The 18,455-nt window shown below is 41.7% G+C and overlaps 1 protein-coding gene across 7 annotated transcripts in view; it reads left to right on the forward strand.

Annotated features, from left to right (window-relative positions):
* Positions 1-17,407, forward strand: part of KLHL32 (kelch like family member 32) — a 74,515-nt gene extending 57,108 nt beyond the window's left edge. For 6 of the 7 annotated variants that reach the window (XM_035109348.3, XM_060272607.2, XM_088665987.1 and 3 more), the window contains 4 exons: positions 7,255-7,313; positions 10,588-10,780; positions 11,776-11,870; positions 14,850-17,407. In XM_035109348.3, coding sequence (XP_034965239.1) covers positions 7,255-7,313; positions 10,588-10,780; positions 11,776-11,870; positions 14,850-15,011 — 509 coding nt within the window. In that variant the 3' untranslated portion in view covers positions 15,012-17,407. Of the gene's footprint in view, positions 1-7,254; positions 7,314-10,564; positions 10,781-11,775; positions 11,871-14,849 lie in introns of all 7 variants that reach the window. The other variant, XR_004692223.3, reaches the window with a different exon arrangement.
* Positions 17,408-18,455: the final 1,048 nt, after the last annotated feature.

The following is an 18,455-nucleotide window of genomic DNA, read 5'->3' on the forward strand; positions in this document are numbered from 1 at the left end:
TTTTTTGGGGGGAAACAGTTAAAATTGAAATAAAAAAAGCTTTATAATGGGACTTTTGGGTAGGGAGAAAATGTTTGTACACTTACATTCTTGATGTAAATATGATTACTATGCACAGATATTTTTATACAGCTCAGCAGAAGAATGATGGCACTGAGGAAAGCCATGGTTTAGAACAGGCATCCCCAAACTGTGGCCCTCCAGATGTTTTGGCCTACAACTCCCATGATCCCTAGCTAACAGGACCAGTGGCTAGGGATGATGGGAATTGTAGTCCAAAACATCTAGAGGGCTGAAGTTTGGGGATGCCTGGTTTAGAATAAATTGAAGTATAAGAAAGTAGATAACAACAGAAGTGAACTAAACACATAGTTGTATTGGGGAAGAAAGATAGTGAACTTAGGAATGGGAGTATTTTTTTCCAAAAGTGAGAATGTTTTATACATATTTCTAAATATTGTATAGAAAAGGAATATTGAAATAACACTCGTATCCCCTCCCTTTGTATCACAGAGAGTAAAAACAGGGATATGTTAGAAATGCATTCTGTAGTTATGTTCTGCACCTGTTGACTGGTAATTTTGAGGTTTTATAGAATGCTAAATTTTTCAGTTTCTGAAAAGTGTTTGATCTGGCTTGCTCACAAAGAGATGCATACTTTTCACGCTTTCAGTTCTCAAGCAAAATAGCCTTGAAATGCACCAGAACCATTATGGTTTCGTGTTTAATGATCTTTTTCTGAATGATGAAATATATTGGTTAGGGCTAGACCATTTTTTCTTCTTTCAGGGTTTAGATTTTATAGTTCATATTGCAGCACCTGAAAGGAAGAAAATGCTCTAAGTCTAACCGGTATATTTTGCAGGACATTCGATTTTTCCTCCTCTCACTGCTGTCTTTGGCAAACTTTATAAAGGCCGCAGGCTCCAATTCTTTGCCTCTCTCCTAATCTGTAAACAAGCTAAGATTACGCATGAGGTTGGGTGGGCAGGAAGGAAGGGGTGTGTGCATATGTGTCAGAGTGTGAGAGAAAATTCTTTGTAGATGAAGTTGATGGGACTAAATTGGCTTAAATCCAAGTATGTCAAGCTAGCTCATTCTAGGATAATTAAATTGAAGAATTTCCCGAGTCTCCTGAAGCTTCTGCAGCATCAGTAGTCACCCTGAACTGCTGATATGCAAACAGCACAAGCTCTTCGTTGTTTAACCAGCACTCTGTTATCCGAAATAAATTTTGGTGTATAATTATATGGGAATTTATAGTCAGAGTAGCTGAAAGACGTATGTCAGCGCCATATATACATCTGGCTGTGGCAGGAGAACCCCCAATACATTATTCTCTCTCAAAATTCTAGGTTCAAGGTCTTTCTAATAAAAATGTCATGTTTTCTTTAGTCTTCGTTACGTTTAAACAAAACGCTGAAGGTTTACATTTCATAATAATGGCTTACAGTATGAGATACACAAGATGAGAGGAGAAAGCATTGCTAAAAGTGCAGCTATTCCAAGGGTCTATCTGGTCCTGCAGCCCATTTCAAAAGTGGTTAGACAAATGCTCCAAGGGAGCCTTTGAGCATGCCGTGAAAGGGCCCCCTCCTTGCTGCTGCTCTCTATCGACCAGCATGCGGGGAAATACTTGACGTCCCTTTTCACTACCTTGCTAATGGACATGGCAAGAATGCGATTTCCGTTCCTCATATTAGGTCAAGGTTTCAGTGGTTTAAAATACATTTGCCAATTGGGAGCATGAGCACGCACATCCACCCACCCCACACTTGCGTTATGCATTAATACATCAGGCACAATATATGAGCCCCGTCAGCTTCCTCCTCCGTGTTGTACTTAGGGAACTCAGTAGGAAGGATGGGGACAAAGCTGGAACCAGTGGCTTCCATCTGCCATTGGCTTTGGCTCCACCTCCTGTTTGTCTCCCTGCCTTTCTCCCCACCTGACCCAATGAGTACCAGCCACCACTGCTTATATGTTTGAAAGCAACAGTGGATATTTGCTTATTACGTAGGATCCAGAATTCTTCCCTCAAGGAATGTTTTTGCTTTTCCACCCAAGGAGATCAAATTTTCCCAGCACTCATACTGCAATGGGGGGGGGAATGCTTCTTTTGACAACCGTGGTGGGGATCTTGGGGATTTCAAAAGTTGCGGCATCGCTGGTGATTAGCAACACATCTATCCCCTCTTCCTCATTCCATCTCCCTTCCCATTTCATGAAATTGCAAAGGAAAGGCTTTCATGAATCGTATATTTCATCTCAAGCTATTTTTAAATTTTTTAGTTATTACATTGATATTCCACTGTTCTTATAAAAAGCTAAATGTGGTGCACTTGCTTCTCCTCTTTCCTATTTTGTCCTTAGAACAGTCCTGTGAGGAAGGCTGGGCAGAGACAGCAACTAGCCCAAGGTTAGTTGCTGAGGGGAGATTTGAACCCTGGTCTTCCAGTCCTAGTTCAACACTCTAACCCAGGGTTTCCCAAACTTGGGTCCCCAGCTCTTTTTGGACTACAACTCCCATCATCCCTGACCAATGGTCCTGCTAGCTAGATGGAAGTTGCTGGATGCAAACAACAGAGCATGGATATTCCTGCAAGCTTCCACAGTATAATTTTGGCCACAGTTGCAGACAAAATGTGAGCCTAGATTGAACCTTGCTCTGACCTAGCAAAGCACTTAATTTACATCCTTATTTTCTCCTGTAAAAAGCCACCACCCTTCTTGTCATGCCTTCAGTTCATCAGATAGCATGCTATATAGTGCTAGTACAGGGGTGGGGAATCTCTGGCCCATGACTAATTTTGGTCCACCAGGGGGTCCAATTTGGGCCACAAGGACTTGTCCCACAAACCACATCCAGCAGGAGGGCAGGCTTCAATTTTGCCTTGCTGTGCAAACAGCTTACAGCAAAACAGGATTAAGCACTCCAACTACCAACTGAAGAACAGGGGCTAAATTCTGATTAGAGACAGATTTCTGGAAATTTTGAAGACATGGGAAGGGGGATATCTGTCCCCCTCTCTTAGTTTTTTCTCAAAGAAAACAAAAAATTTGGGGGGGGAAATGCAGTACTTTTTGGAGCAATTTACATATAGAAAGTCATTAAAATGATTTTCCACCGCTGTGCCAGTCCAAGTATAGCACTACAAATCATACCTTTTTAGTGCTATGGTGCAGAGTTTGATGAGCTTTGAAAAAGCAGTTCTGAAAGATTTTCCACATGAAATTAGGCAACTGTTCCTAATACTTCCACAACAAATAAATGAAAAGGCACACACACTGAAATTCGGCTGGTGGCCGGCTCAAAAATAGGTAGGGAAATGACCCATCCACACATAGTATGGTTGCCAAGAGGAAGTTATAGTGGTGGTGAAGGTTCAATGGCATCCAGGAACATGAACAACTGAAACAGGATACTGTACTACTTGCAGAGGCTAAGAATGAATGCCAGGGAATGGTATACTCTGTAAACAACAAATTTCATGGCATCAGAGACAGGATTCTGGTCTGAATAGATCACTAATCCAACACAGCGAAGTTGTTCTCACGCGGTGCATTATTTATCCCAGTAGTTGTATATAAATTCAGCCAGCAATCAGCGATCCAAAAAAATTACAATCGCTTACTGATACATTTTTCTCCTCCTGCATTTGAAATCTATTTACAGGTTGCTTGACTTCTAAAAGACTTTATTATAGATTTTATTTTTAAACGCACCCGGATATCATCTCCACTGATATTATCATTCTCCTTTTGGAAAGCAGTGCAGGGAAGTAAAAGCAATTGCCTTTTGATTGTCCCATTTTATGATGGAAAAACATCACTTTTTCTGGTACCATTTAAACTTTTATTTTTCTGCTATTTTTTAAAAGACATTTTATACCTATTCCTCCATTGCCTAGAGTATTCTTAAAATGGTCGTTTGCGGGGGGGGGGGGCGCTTGATGGGCTTGTTAAATTTAAATTTTGGTAGGTTGCTTTTATAAATATATAAAAGAACAACAGCCCTGAAACTTTTTCACCGTAGCACTTCAAAGTTAGGATAAACTTGGTTTTTTGAAAATTGATGCTGATAAGAAATGGCATAGTTAATGGCAGATGAATCTATAGAAAGCTGTTAAGATGCATATTCCTCCCCTGGGGAGAAGGTGGCGGTTAAGGGGAGATGGGGGAGAGGAGAGAGAGCAAAACTGCCAATCTATAAAATATACTTGTTGGCAGAGAATCTTCCTGCAAATGCGGTGATTGCAGGGGGGCAGTGGAACAGCATGTGGCAGTCTAACCTAAGAGCAGTCAAATCAGCTTGATGACTTTCAAAGCCAGGAATTCTGCTGGAGGCAAGGGTATTTGATCTGAGGGGGGGAAGGGAGGATTAAAACATATAGAGGCTGTGCTATTAATTCCAGGTCTATTTTTCTGTCGTCAAATCTGTATGTAAATCCATAGCATCTCATTTTGGCAAATGAATCTTTTTTTTAAAAAAAGGGAGGGGGGGAGGAAGAAAGCAAATGGAATGTAATGGCTTTAAGGTGTAGGTATGTGTGTGCACGTGAGAAAAATTAAACATGCAGGGGGGAAAACATCCCCGGTACAAAGCAATGCATGTTGTATGCTTCCACACCAATGTTAAGACCCAGCCAGACAAACGTCTGTGGCAAAAGTATTCCTTCACATTTGCATGATTCTTGTGCTGTGGACAGGCTTCTATAGCAGCCTATAGCAGATCATCATCGGTTGGGTTGAGAGAGGAGCTGGATTTTAGTTACTCACCATTTTGAAATGAAAATACTTTGTACCTTTCTGTCAGCCTGCTTGCCCTTCAGTTTCTCTATTTCCACACTCTTTCCTGTCTCTCTGGCCCCATAACCCAACCCAACCCAACCCATTATGCATAAAAAGGCCTCTTCACTCCTGGAATGAACAGCATGGATAGTCTTACTGGGAACAGTGACACAGGCAGAAAGAGTACCGTCCGTCCCCCCCGCCACTTCCTGTGTGCTATGGTCCCACTACTGGTCACCCCTCTAAAGGGGGGGGGGTAAAGGGACCCCTGACCATTAGGTCCAGTCGTGGCCGACTCTGGGCTTGTGGCGCTCATCTCGTGCTATTGGCCGAGGGAGCCGGCGTACAGCTTCCAGGTCATGTGGCCAGCATGACAAAGCCGCTTCTGGTGAACCAGAGCAGCAAACGGAAACACCGTTTACCTTCCCGCTGTAGCAGTACCTATTTATCTACTTGCACTTTTACGTGCTTTCGAACTGCTAGGTTGGCAGGAGCTGGGACCGAGCAACGGGAGCTCACCCCGTCGCAGGGATTTGAACCGCCGACCTGATTGGCAAGCCCTAGGCTCTGTGGTTTAACCCACAGCGCCACCCGCATCCGGTCAGCCCTCTACTTACCTTTAAAAAGAGAGAGAAAAGAAATGAGAAATTCTGATCTGATTGAGCTTTGAGGTTGCAATGAAGGAGATTTCTAGATTTCCTTGCATACTAAGCATTTCTGTAAAAAGTACAAAGCTCCTCCTTTCCCAACTTTTAATTCACACTCCTTGTTCCTCCCTTTCAGCACTTGTGTTTCACTCTCTTTCATCCTTGTAGCTGTTACTTGAAATTCCAACTTTGCAACTTAAGTGTAGTTTTTCAAGTAATGGGATCCACAAGAAAAAGACTCTTTACCTCTTTAGGGAAGCAGCAGCTGCAGCCTGGTACAGCTGCAGGAGCTGGTGAGAGTGGTACCTTTGTCCCTTGGAGCTGGTCAAGTCTATTTTCGGCCTTGAACCACCATGAGGGGTATGCTGCCAAAATCATAGCTTCAAATGGGCCAATCATGGCCTTTGTGTGTGTGGGGGGTGGGTAGGTCTTCAGCAGCGGACCAGCTGAACTTAGTATTCACTTTGGTCCGCCGCCATTGCATTTAAGATGGCTGCACTTTGAGCCAGAGTACAGTTGGCAATCCCTCCCTCCCTGTAAGTTTGACTCTGTTGTAGGCAACAAGTAGACCTTTTTGTGGAGTTCAATCAGTCACCATATTCAGGGCCAGGGAGAAATTTGCCTGTAGACAAATTGGGCTCCTTTGGGGTTTTTGACTTCCTCATACCGGAGCAACTGCCACAATTTTGGCGGAGGGGGGAAAAAGGCATTGGGTTGAATTCTCAGTCTAACTTGAAGGGTGAGAGGGACCCTCTCCCTTTGGCTATGTCAAAATCTCAGGATACCCTGGTGAAGGGGTCTGGGTTGAAGATTCTGGCCAAAGCTCCAGACAGAAGCAGATGGGCCATAGGACTTCCATCTGGTGGCCTGGGAGGGGTCACCCTTAACCCGGGACCAACCCTTGTGAATAATAATCTAGTAATTGGGCTGAATGATTCAGGATACACACCCAGTGGCTATGCCAAAGCTTTGTGTCATCTGTAGTGGCCAGTTTAATTACAAGATCTTGTCATGTTGTTTTGTTGTTCCTAAGTTACTACCTCTTCCCAGCTCTCGAGACACAATGCGCATGGGCCCGCAAATGGTGACATGGAAGTGTACCAAATAGGAGACACCTGATTTGTCTCAGTGCATGTTTGTGACAGACAGTTGGGATGGAGAAAAAGCTGTGCCCTTCCTAAAATTAATTTACATGGGGACAATGAGAAATTACCTTATACCAGCAGACATTGTGCAATTTCCCCCTCTAATGTTCACCAGCATTCTGCAACATCACAGAAGTTCAGTCAGCAGGATAGGTGGCTACAAATGACATTGTTTTTAGCATATATTATGATTAGATGTATTTTTATCCTGACACTTCTCCAAGGTTATGGTACTGTACAGGGTCACCCCACCCTAATATAATATACCTTGAATTTAATCTTAGGACAGCCCTATTCTTCCAGATGTCTTGCATATATTTGTGTCATCATGCAACATATTACTGCTGTCCTTACTTTAACTGTGTTCGTTCAGAGGACCTCTCTCAGCAGAAGAAACAGGACTTGGTGACCTTCAGGTACCCTTCAGTATTCAAAGGGTGCGACTTATTTTGTCTAGTTGTGGTTTGTGGCACATGAAACAACATGGGCATATTGTTAACTTGCCACTGGAGAAATAAGGATGTTGGAAAGTGAAACTTGACATAAATATTCTTTTTTTTTGCATATAGCATGGCAAAAATTTCAGTATGCTTCCTAATGGTAGATAATTTGCTTTAATGCATTCCCAACTGTGTTTAATGTTCGTGTAACACTGTAAACATCTGTTACAGGAGGAGTAACAAATACGGCACAATATCAGAACAGGCTAATGGTGTATGATCCTTCACAAGTAAGTTTATATATTACAAGTATTTATTTAAACACAAAGAATGCAAAGTATGTGAGTAAATGCACTATCCAATGGGTAAAGCATCTCATTCCAAACAATAGTAGCTTAGATGAGGATATAAAAGCGCAGATCCTGGTAGGCCTCAAGAGAGCCCTGTTTTCCCTTGCTCTTTAAACATGTATGCAAAGAAGCAGCTCACCAGGACAGTCTGTGTCTTAATATCCACCGTCTCTGTCCCTGCAATGTATGTTACTTGAGTGCTGAAGCTCATGGTGAAGGAAGATACAGGAAGTTTATGCAAAACTTGTATTCCAGTCTGCCTTTGCACTGATGAGAGATGGGTATCCTTGATCCCTATGATCCTGCGATCCGTTGGTGCTGCATATTCTTATTGTGTGGCAAATATCATGACCTTGGTATCTATTTGTATAAATTAATAGTTGGAAATGTAAAGACTCCTGCTGTTATTATGGAATTTCCCAGCTAGGAAGCCTGAAGTTGAACCTTGGATTATTAAGTGACCCAAGTCAAGCCCTGGGCGTCTTGCACGTAGAACTACTAATCATTTTTTAAAAGTGCCACAAATAATATGTAATAGGCTGAAAGCTGGTGAAGCCAACAATTCTCTGTATGCATATACACCTATCACTTCATTTTCAGAGGTAGGTTCTAGTGGAATGTCAGGTGCAAGTAGGAAGGCTGCAATTCTTAAAACACAAAAGCCACAGTCCAACTCAGACTTAAGACTTAAGCCTGTTGAAATAAGTGGGGTTACGTACACTTAGCTGTGTTTTGGAATGTAGTCAAGTGATATTAGTGCACCTTTCTGAGGAACCTTTAGACCAGATTCTTAATCATTCAGTTAATATTCTTCTTCTCCTAATGAAATAAAAACCAGTTAAAAGACCCTCACAACACATATTGGGTAAAGACAGCTCTGTATCTTGTTCTTCTCCTTGTGTCGTGGTTGGAACCATAGCTGCCAAGTTTTCCCTTTTCTCGCGAGGAAGCCTATTCAGCATAAGGGAAAATCCCTTAAAAAAAGGGATAACTTGGCAGCTATGGTTGGAACAGTGTTCTGAAATTTTGTGATCTCCAGATGTTTTGAACTCCCATCTGCCACCATGCTCCCTGTAGTCCAGCAGCTGGGGGACACTAGGTTAGGGAAGAATGGGTGGAGATGCAGGGCTTCGGAGACCTGGGTTCAAAAGCCCATTCAGCCATATGCTCACTGGATGACCTTGGGCTGGTCACTTTCTCTCAGTCTTGCCTACCTCAAACATGGCTGACAGGATAAAATGGAGTGGAGAGGGAAGAATGACCCGTACTACCTTGAAGAAAGGCTAGATGCAAATGTAGTAAATGTTTCCTGAAAATAAATAATATTTGGTGCAACTTGCTTTATGATGAGACATTTGTGCTAAAAAAGCCAATGCAATTCTGGGCTGCATCAATAGGAGTATAGCATCTAGATCAAGGGAAGTAATAGTACCACTGTATTCTGCTCTGGTCAGACCTCACCTGGAGTACTGTGTCCAGTTCTGGGCACCACAGTTCAAGAAGGATGCTGGGTATGTTTAGCCTGGAGAAGAGAAGGTTAAGGGGTGATATGATAGCCATGTTCAAATATATTAAAGGATGTCATATAGAGGAGGGAGAAAGGTTGTTTTCTGCTGCTCCAGAGAAGCGGACACGGAGCAATGGATTCAAACTACAAGAAAGAAGATTCCACCTAAACATTAGGAAGAACTTCCTGACAGTAAGAGCTGTTCGGCAGTGGAATTTGCTGCCAAGGAGTGTGGTGGAGTCTCCTTCTTTGGAGGTCTTTAACAATATGCTTGACAGGCATATGTCAAGAATGCTTTGATGGTTGGACTGGATGGCCCTTGTGGTCTCTTCCAACTCTATGATTCTATGATTCACCACCAGGAGCCATCTGTTTTGTATAATTTCTACTTCCAGCTTTAGGCAGATTTCATGCATTCTTCAGTCCCATTTGCTGGCAAAATAGTGATTTGTGATTACAGAAAAGAGGCTTGATTTTAGTAGTGCATTGAGCCACCTTAAACCCCTTAGAAGTACCTGCATTTCTTGCACGAAAACCTAGCCCAGTTGACTTCTCTCTGTACGAAGCCTACGATTTGTTTTGCATGCAAATGTTTGTCAACAGCAGTTTCAGCCTCGCTATGAACAAAAAGTACACCCTGCCTATTTATTTACATTTTCTAATGCTCCCATTTTTCATGTGTCTTATATTTTGTTGCCTTTGGGGGCTCAGAAGCTGTTTCCTCCCACTTTGTTGCCCTCTGCATACTTGGGTTCCTTTTGGGCCAGAGCCCCCAAACACAAACAGTTAATAGGTAGAAAGCGTGCATGTTAGCATTCTTACAATGAGGTCGGCTTCGTGTTTTTACACCCACACTCTTTTTAAAAATTCTGCTGGCATATTGTATACGGTGGGCACTGGAAGAACCTCACATCTGCTTGCGCCTTGCACAGAATCTCAATACCTCTATAATTCGGTGCTAGTGCCTGCTTCTGCGCTAGGCCTTTGTGGAGCGCTGATAATGCCTACCATCTGCCACTGAGCACATAGCTACCTGCCAACAGGCAGGCTGGGGTGACCTCTGCTTCTCCACTGCTGATTAGTATTCACACACTGGCTTATTAGGAATGACCCCACCAGGCCCCTCTGTTTCCTTGCCTTTGCAGTGCTTAGCAGCTTACCTGGCAGTCACTGCTGTGGAGGAAGCTAAGATATGATCAGGGGATGCAGGCAGGCTTTGCAAAGCAGATGGTGTCTATAGTTCTGTGTCAAGGGACTGGACTGCTAATGCAAATATTAATTCCTCCTAGCCAAATAACACACAGTATAACGGATAGCTATACATTATGGGGGCTGCATGGTGCAATTGTTTTACGATTTCCACTGTTTCATGCACACTACTCTCCATTCTTCTAATAATAAATTTGTTTCATCTCTTCTTTTACCAATTGAAAATATCACTATTGTTTACCTAACCAGTGATATGCATTAAGAAATAAAAGGGCACCAAGCAAGACTTTACTGCCTGGGAAAAAGTTAGTGCTAAATTTTCATTCGTTTGGTTAATTTTAATAGCTTAGGCTATGAAAACTTAATTTTCAAACGATATTTGATGTGGCTATATGGGTAACATTTATTGCAAGCCACCTTGAACCTAGTAAGAAAGAAGATCTCTTTTTTTCCTATAGAAATTAATGAGAACCAGTTCTCTTATGTTTATATTTACAGAATAAATGGCTTAGCCGCAGCCCCATGTTGCAGAGAAGAGTCTACCATTCAATGGCAGCTGTGCAAAGGAAGCTGTATGTTTTAGGAGGCAATGACCTGGATTATAACAATGACAGGATTCTTGTCCGCCACATAGATTCCTATAATATAGACACTGACCAGTGGACACGCTGCAACTTCAGTCTGTTGACAGGCAAGTATTTTGTTTCTATATTTTAGTAGAGTATGGCACTACAGCAAAGTTTCAGGTCAAATTCTTCCCTCCTCCCTCACTTTTTAATTCAGTTTGCACTGTTTGAGCTTTGTATTTTGCTGATTTGTAAGGGAGCAAAACACAATCAGCTTCATGGCAGTTCTGGCATCAAAGCAATAAACGAACAGGAGCCCAGTGTTGGATACTCTGTGATACAAGAGGAAATATCTGGATTCCTTTCCCTACTTCATATAATTAAATGTGCAGAGTGCTGAAAACACTAATTCTCCTCATCCCAGACATGCACCACTTTTGACCTGTTAGGCCAGCCCTGTCATGTATGGCAACTTATTTAGAAGCTCTTCTTTTTATTGGGTGGGGTTGCAAAAGTTGTTGCAGGCCTGCTCTACTCCAATCTTTCTCCTTCTATCCCATGACCAGTACCTGCTACTGTTGTCTTTTGCTCATAGGTGGCTTATTATTGCTAATCAACTGCAAAGACAGAGGATGGGGAGTTGTTAAAACAAGTTCAGGTGCCCTTTATCCTGCTCTAAAAGTGATCAGTGCTATCACAACCAGTAAAGACCACTTGTATCTGACTGTGGTGTACAGTATACCAGTGCAAGAACACAGCTTGTACATCAGCTCTTGATTGTGGGATAATCCATTCCTCTCAAAATAGCAATTATTTGGTGCATGGTGGGAATAGAAACACTGAAGAGTGCTGTACATGTTTTAAAATATACTTGGATGGAAATGCTCAGGCAAATGTGTGCAGTAGCAGGAGAAATTTACAATAAGTAGAACTTACAACTTGCATGGGTGTGTTTAGATTCTTCAAAAACATTGTCTGTTGACTCTGTTTTAAGAGAGATTATAGCAATGTTTCCATGTAAACAGCTGGCTAGCTGAATCTATGAGCAGCATCCCACAGTATAGTAGTAGTAATTTTTTTTAAAAAAAATAACACATATGGTTTTGTTTTTCTGCTTCAGGCCAAAATGAATCGGGAGTTGCTGTTCACAATGGCAGAATATACTTAGTTGGTGGCTACTCATTTTGGACAAATGAACCCTCAGCATGTATCCAGGTCAGTGGTTTAGGCTCTTTCTTTCGAGTCTCTCCCAGTGGTATTGCAAGGTTACCTTTTCCAGAATTGTTCACACTAGGATATCTTTTTTTGTGAAACAGACCTATGCAATTGATTTAAACTTCTAAGAAAAGAGGAAAAGCAACTTGTTTAAAGTAAACTGTTAGGATCATAAGCTGGCAGCAACACTTTACTTTTGAAAAAGCTCATTGGGGTAAAGGTAAAATGCTTGCTTATTCAGCAGTCTTCATAGTAGTACAGCCACATACATTTATTTTCCACTGATATTATTGAACTCTTGCTTTTAATAAGTGGGCTTAAGCAGAAATAGTAGGGAACCAACAGAGTTGACATGTGCATGTGTGCTGATTCCCAATGAAAAGTTTGGTAGGAATCCTGGTCTTTAACATCAATTCACATTGTTTTAAGAGTGTATGTTTAGGCGATTTACAAAAATTGCATGCCTTTAGAGAGTGTGCCAAGTATTGATCTTTCCTTAGAGACACAGCTTTGAGGATTTGTTTTAACAAGAAATGTGCTTTACACTGATTATTATTTTTTTAAGTTTTCATTGATTTTGAGAGGACATATTTAGACACAATCTACTACATACATGAAAGGAAGCCATTTGTAATAACTAAAATACATGGAAATAAGAAAAAAAGGATGCAAATATTTAATAGCCATTCTTATATGGACTGTGAGCAATGCAAAGAAATAGAGGAAAACAATAGAATGGGGAAAACCAGAGATCTGTTCAAGAAAATTGGAGATATGAAAGGAACATTTCGTACAAAGATTACCATAATCAAGGACAAAAGTGGTAAGGACCTAACGGAAGCAGAAGACATAAAGAAGAGGTGGCAAGAATACACAGAGGAATTATACCAGAAAGATATGGAGGTCTCGTACAACCCAGGTAGTGTGGTTGCTGACCTTGAGCCAGACATCTTGGAGAGTGAAGTCAAATGGGCCTTAGAAAGCACTGCTAATAACAAGGCCAGTGGAAGTGATGATATTCCAGCTGAACTATTTAAAATTTTAAAAGATGATGCTGTTAAGGTGCTACACCCAATATGCCAGCAAGTTTGGAAAACTCAGCAATGGCCAGAGGATTGGAGAAGATCAGTCTACATCCCAATTCCAAAGAAGGGCAGTGCCAAAGAATGCTCCAACTACTGCACAATTGCGCTCATTTCACACGCTAGCAAGGTTATGCTTAAAATTCTACAAGGCAGGCTTAGGCAGTATGTGGATCGAGAACTCCCAGAAGTGCAAGCTGGATTTCGAAAGGGCAGAGGAACCAGAGACCAAATAGCAAACATGCGCTGGATTATGGAGAAAGCTAGAGAGTTCCAGAAAAACGTCTACTTCTGCTTCATTGACTATGCAAAAGCCTTTGACTGTGTCGACCACAGCAAACTATGGCAAGTTCTTAAAGAAATGGGAGTGCCTGATCACCTCATCTGTCTCCTGAGAAATCTCTATGTGGGACAAGAAGCTACAGTTAGAACTGGATATGGAACAACTGAGTGGTTCAAAATTGGGAAAGGAGTACGACAAGGTTGTATATTGTCTCCCTGCTTATTTAACTTATATGCAGAATTCATCATGCGAAAGGCTGGACTAGATGAATCCCAAGCCGGAATTAAGATTGCCGGAAGAAATATCAACAACCTCAGATATGCAGATGACACAACCTTGATGGCAGAAAGCGAGGAGGAATTAAAGAACCTTTTAATGAGGGTGAAAGAGGAGAGCGCAAATTATGGTCTGAAGCTCAACATCAAAAAAACCAAGATCATGGCCACTGGTCCCATCACCTCCTGGCAAATAGAAGGGGAAGAAATGGAGGCAGTGAGAGATTTTACTTTCTTGGGCTCCTTGATCACTGCAGATGGTGACAGCAGTCACGAAATTAAAAGACGCCTGCTTCTTGGGAGAAAAGCAATGACAAACCTAGACAGCATCTTAAAAAGCAGAGACATCACCTTGCCGACAAAGGTCCGTATAGTTAAAGCTATGGTTTTCCCAGTAGTGATGTATGGAAGTGAGAGCTGGACCATAAAGAAGGCTGATCGCCGAAGAATTGATGCTTTTGAATTATGGTGCTGGAGGAGACTCTTGAGAGTCCCATGGACTGCTAGAAGATCAAACCTATCAATTCTTAAGGAAATCAGCCCTGAGTGCTCCCTGGAAGGACAGATCGTGAAGCTGAGGCTCCAATACTTTGGCCACCTCATGAGAAGAGAAGAATCCTTGGAAAAGACCCTGATGTTGGGAAAGATTGAGGGCACTAGGAGAAGGGGACGACAGAGGACAAGATGGTTGGACAGTGTTCTCGAAGCTACGAACATGAGTTTGACCAAACTGCGGGAGGCAGTGCAAGACAGGAGTGCCTGGCGTGCTATGGTCCATGGGGTCACGAAGAGTCGGACACGACTAAACGACTAAACAACAACAACAACAACATATGGACTGTAGCATGCAAGTATTGCAGGAGACCAGCATTTAATATGAAGTGGGGTGTTGTATGAGTGTTTGCTACCATACATGTAAGACTTGCTGTTATTGAGCCTGGCGCCTGCATAGTTAGATCACAGCTTTTGACTTGCTTACTGTGGTCATTTTTCTTACTGCAAATCATTTTAAATTTGAGAACATCGAAAAGTGACACTCTTAGTCCTCACTTGTAGTCTGAAGCAGTACGTCACTCTGCTGAATGTGTAGACCAGCTCTGTGTCATAGGGTATGGCAACAATTTAGGCTTGCTGGGGTCAACTTGTGCTTGCAACAGGTGCACAGTGCTCAAATTCTGAAATACTGCTGGGTATTTTGTTTTCAGGGATGGCTGGAACATAACTTTGATTATATAGAATAGGTAGGTAGGTAGATCAGTGGAATGGCAATATATAAAGCTGTCTTTTGGTTCGTGATAAATATTTCAGCTTTTACCCACCTTGTTTTGTCTCTTACTAGGTGCTGGATGTTAGTAAGGAAGGAAAAGAAGAGGTTTTCTATGGGCCCACCTTGCCTTTTCCTTCTAATGGGATAGCTGCCTGCTTCCTTCCGGCACCCTACTCAACATGCCCCAACCTGCAGCCTTTGCAAGTGCCTCATCACAAGATAGGCACTATGTGAGAAAAGGAGCATGACTGATGAGAGAGGAAGCTTCTTCGTCCATCCTGATTTCATCTTCAAATCAACCAAAAGGGGAATAATTGTTCTGAAATTCTTTATTGTATTAAATGCAGTAGAAGCCAAAAAGAACACCAATGAAAGGGGGCCAGAATTGCACCTAGACCTTCCTACCTTCAAGCAGGGCTTGGGCATCTTTGCTCACTAAGTATTCTAGGAACATTTTATGCAGTTTATTTGGCTTCACACTTATAAGGATCTGCCAGGATTACTGACTTTCCAAAGTGCTTTGCAAAGGAGAGTGTGGTAAGTCAACGAGGAAACATAATACTACATATGCAATTTAATATATTTGGCAAAAAAGGGATCCTTGATTTAGTTCCATAGGTTGTTGCTTCTAGCGCTAGGTACTGTCAAAGACGTGCAAAAAATGAATTTTGCTTTTTCACTTAAACATATAAATTCTCAAAATGTGGGCTACAACTGTGATGAGTTTGGACTTCATTTTAAAAAAGGCTGGAAAAGGACTTATTTGAGTACTTTCTATTGATCTTAGAAAAATATTGAAGTTGTAACTGCTGTGCATTTTAACACTTCTCAACTGCAGGTGTAAGGAGCTCTGTTAGCCTCTGAAGAACCAGATGTTTCTTATGACTGCCTCATGGAGGTGAGAGTTAAAGGCTGGACTAAAAGCAATGTAGTTATTAAAAGTTTATGCTAGAGAAAAGGCAGCTAGGTGGTGCTATCAACAGAACAAAAGTGTCATGTAGAATGGAGGAGTGAGACAGGCACATTAAAGATTGTTGTAACGCCTTGCTGTAGTGTTCCCTATAGAATTAGACCAGGAATTGCAACTTAGACATAGTGAAGTTTGTTCGTTAAGCTTGAGTTTGTATGTCTTTGTATCCAAAGTGGTTTTTGAAACTACAGAACTAATTAGTAGAAACTTTTAGGAAAGCTGTCCCCACCCATCTTGCTTAATTCCAATATCTCCATTTGGCAAAAGTTGCAAGGAGAATAAACTCTTGTCTAGAGACCATTCTGAAATTTATTTTTGCCTATTTTGAGTTTGCCCTAAAGAGCAATTTAAAACAGCTGATTGAGCATCTAGCTCTGGGCAATTTTGAACTGCTATACTAGCCTTCCCAATTTTTAGCACTTACAGTTAACAAAAAAGGCAAGAGGGATTTAACAACTAAAAATGTATAAGAGAACATGGGAAACAGTATTTTCATTCACATTAACTTGAGGATCCTGTTGCTGGGGAAGGGTAGTAGCAACCAGCTTGAATGTTGCAAGGCAAAGGTAGTTGGCATTAAGATATGCTATGCACTGCCCCCTCCGCAAAGACAGTTTTGGAAGGGCAACTGTTACAAGAGTAACAGTAAAGAATATAGCCCTCCTTTCTTACTGTGGTGGTGGGCTGTTTCAATAAAATTAGTCACACATTTTCTGTATAGTTGGGAGCACTGGAAATTTGTATTGTTAGGAAACCTAAATATTGTGCTTTTTTTGTACTGGAGGAGCCTATTTTGAAGTCTGTATTACTTCCTCACAGTTGTCTAACGAACAGGTAGTTAGGTCAGAGAATGCTCTGGAGCCTGTGGATTTTTGGAGTGCTAAATATCAACACATGGCTCCCGAAATTATACAGATCCTTGTTTGGAAACAATACATCTCCATTGTCTAGCTAGCAGGAGCTGCCTTATGCTGTGTCAGCCTATTGCTCCATCTTACTTCTGCTGTCTGCTCTTGACTGGCAGCAGCTTACTAGGGTCTCATGTTCCTTTCAAGTGGGGATACCAGGCATTGAACCGGGGACTTTCCTACAAGTATGTGCTCTATCACAGTCTTGGTTTCCTGTCCAAGGAACAATCGTGACAATAAGAGTCCAAGTCTATGAATACCTGACAGTAACGAACTAGAACGCAGGCCCCAAGGGAGAGAGCCAGTCATGACGGCAAATGCAATGGGGCTCCCCTTTCTCTCCCTGACTTTTGCGCCAAATGACATGTCAGTTGAACAAGTGGGGCGATATAACTGGGTTATCACCTTCACATTTCTGCATTTGTTACTGTCTAGCCCTGTATAATACCAATTTGATGGAACATTTCAGTTTCATCCATGCAGGCCATCCTTACCGACAGCTCCAAGTTTAGTTTTATTAATGTGCAATATCTTCATATTTTTGAAAATCTTGGGGGGGGGGAATTGGTCAACTCACAGTTACAAGGGGAACTATTTTGTTTGTATGCTGTGTGAATTCCCAAATTAAGTTCAAGAAGCTGCCAGCTGCATAGGTAAAAGTTAATACCAGAAAACATTCATACAAATGTGCCTCCATTCTATATTACAGGCATATGTACAGTTTACAATAAAACTTTATTGTCTGACTACTGTATCATCTCTGCCTCGCAATATTTTTACATTTGAAAACTATTATGTGCATGCTAACTACTCTGAAGACCTGTACCACACACAAAGGTGTTGCAAGAGACAATCTGTTGCACACAAACACTTGACCTGATGAAACCACCCTTGCAAGGACGCAGTTTCTACAGTGTGTGCAGATAAGCACTAGAAATGGGTGGAGGGGACTCGTTACCTGTTTCCTTCTTCCACTGCATCCTGCAGAACTCCCTTACCTCCTGCTCTGATTAAGAGGTTTTGGAAGACCCTCTAGAATAGTGAGGGAGATAGCTTTGGAGGCTACAGGAAGACAACAGAATCAGCAAAAGTTCTCCCTCACCACTACCAATGGATCCCTCCACTGTGGAGAACAGGTGACATCAAGTCATGGCGCATTTTGCATAGGATGAGTAATGCACATCACAGATCATTTCTAACCATAAACTCTTATCGGTTAAAATATTTCTTACCAGGGTGCTAATATTATCATCAATCTTTAAGTGCTAAAAAGCATTCATATCTCTTAACAACAGTGACAGTTGGAGATAAGAATTCAAATTTGGCATACCAAAGCAGAAATGTTCATTAAAAAATTCAGCTCTGGAAAATCTATTTGATGCAAATTCATTTCTCCCAAAGTATGTGTCTAACAATAAATTGTTTCTGGGTCTCTGACTGGCTTGTTCAGCTAGATCCAAGTTGTAGGAATTGCAGCATTCCCAAAACAAGTATGCATCTAGTCTGTCTGGTTCCTCTTGAGTTTTGAAAGAAACTGCTCACCGTTTTCATATTTCACTATATTAAGCAACCTGCCTATAATTGATTTGCAAGAGACACTTACCGTGTTGCAATCTCAAGCACAGGATGTTCAGCTTCACATCTTTAAACGTGGTAACTTGCTATGTTTTGCAAGGTTTGGCTTTCCAATTTGTGCTTTTCTAATGGTGAGGAAGACACACCTGCCATTCATTCAATGGTACTTCTAGTGTGGAAAGAAAGGAATAACTATACAGACTTGTAAACCATGCTTGTTGCAGA

This window comes from Zootoca vivipara, chromosome 3 (assembly GCF_965207765.1).
Source record: "Zootoca vivipara chromosome 3, rZooViv2.hap1.1, whole genome shotgun sequence".
Lineage (NCBI taxonomy): Eukaryota > Metazoa > Chordata > Lepidosauria > Squamata > Lacertidae > Zootoca > Zootoca vivipara.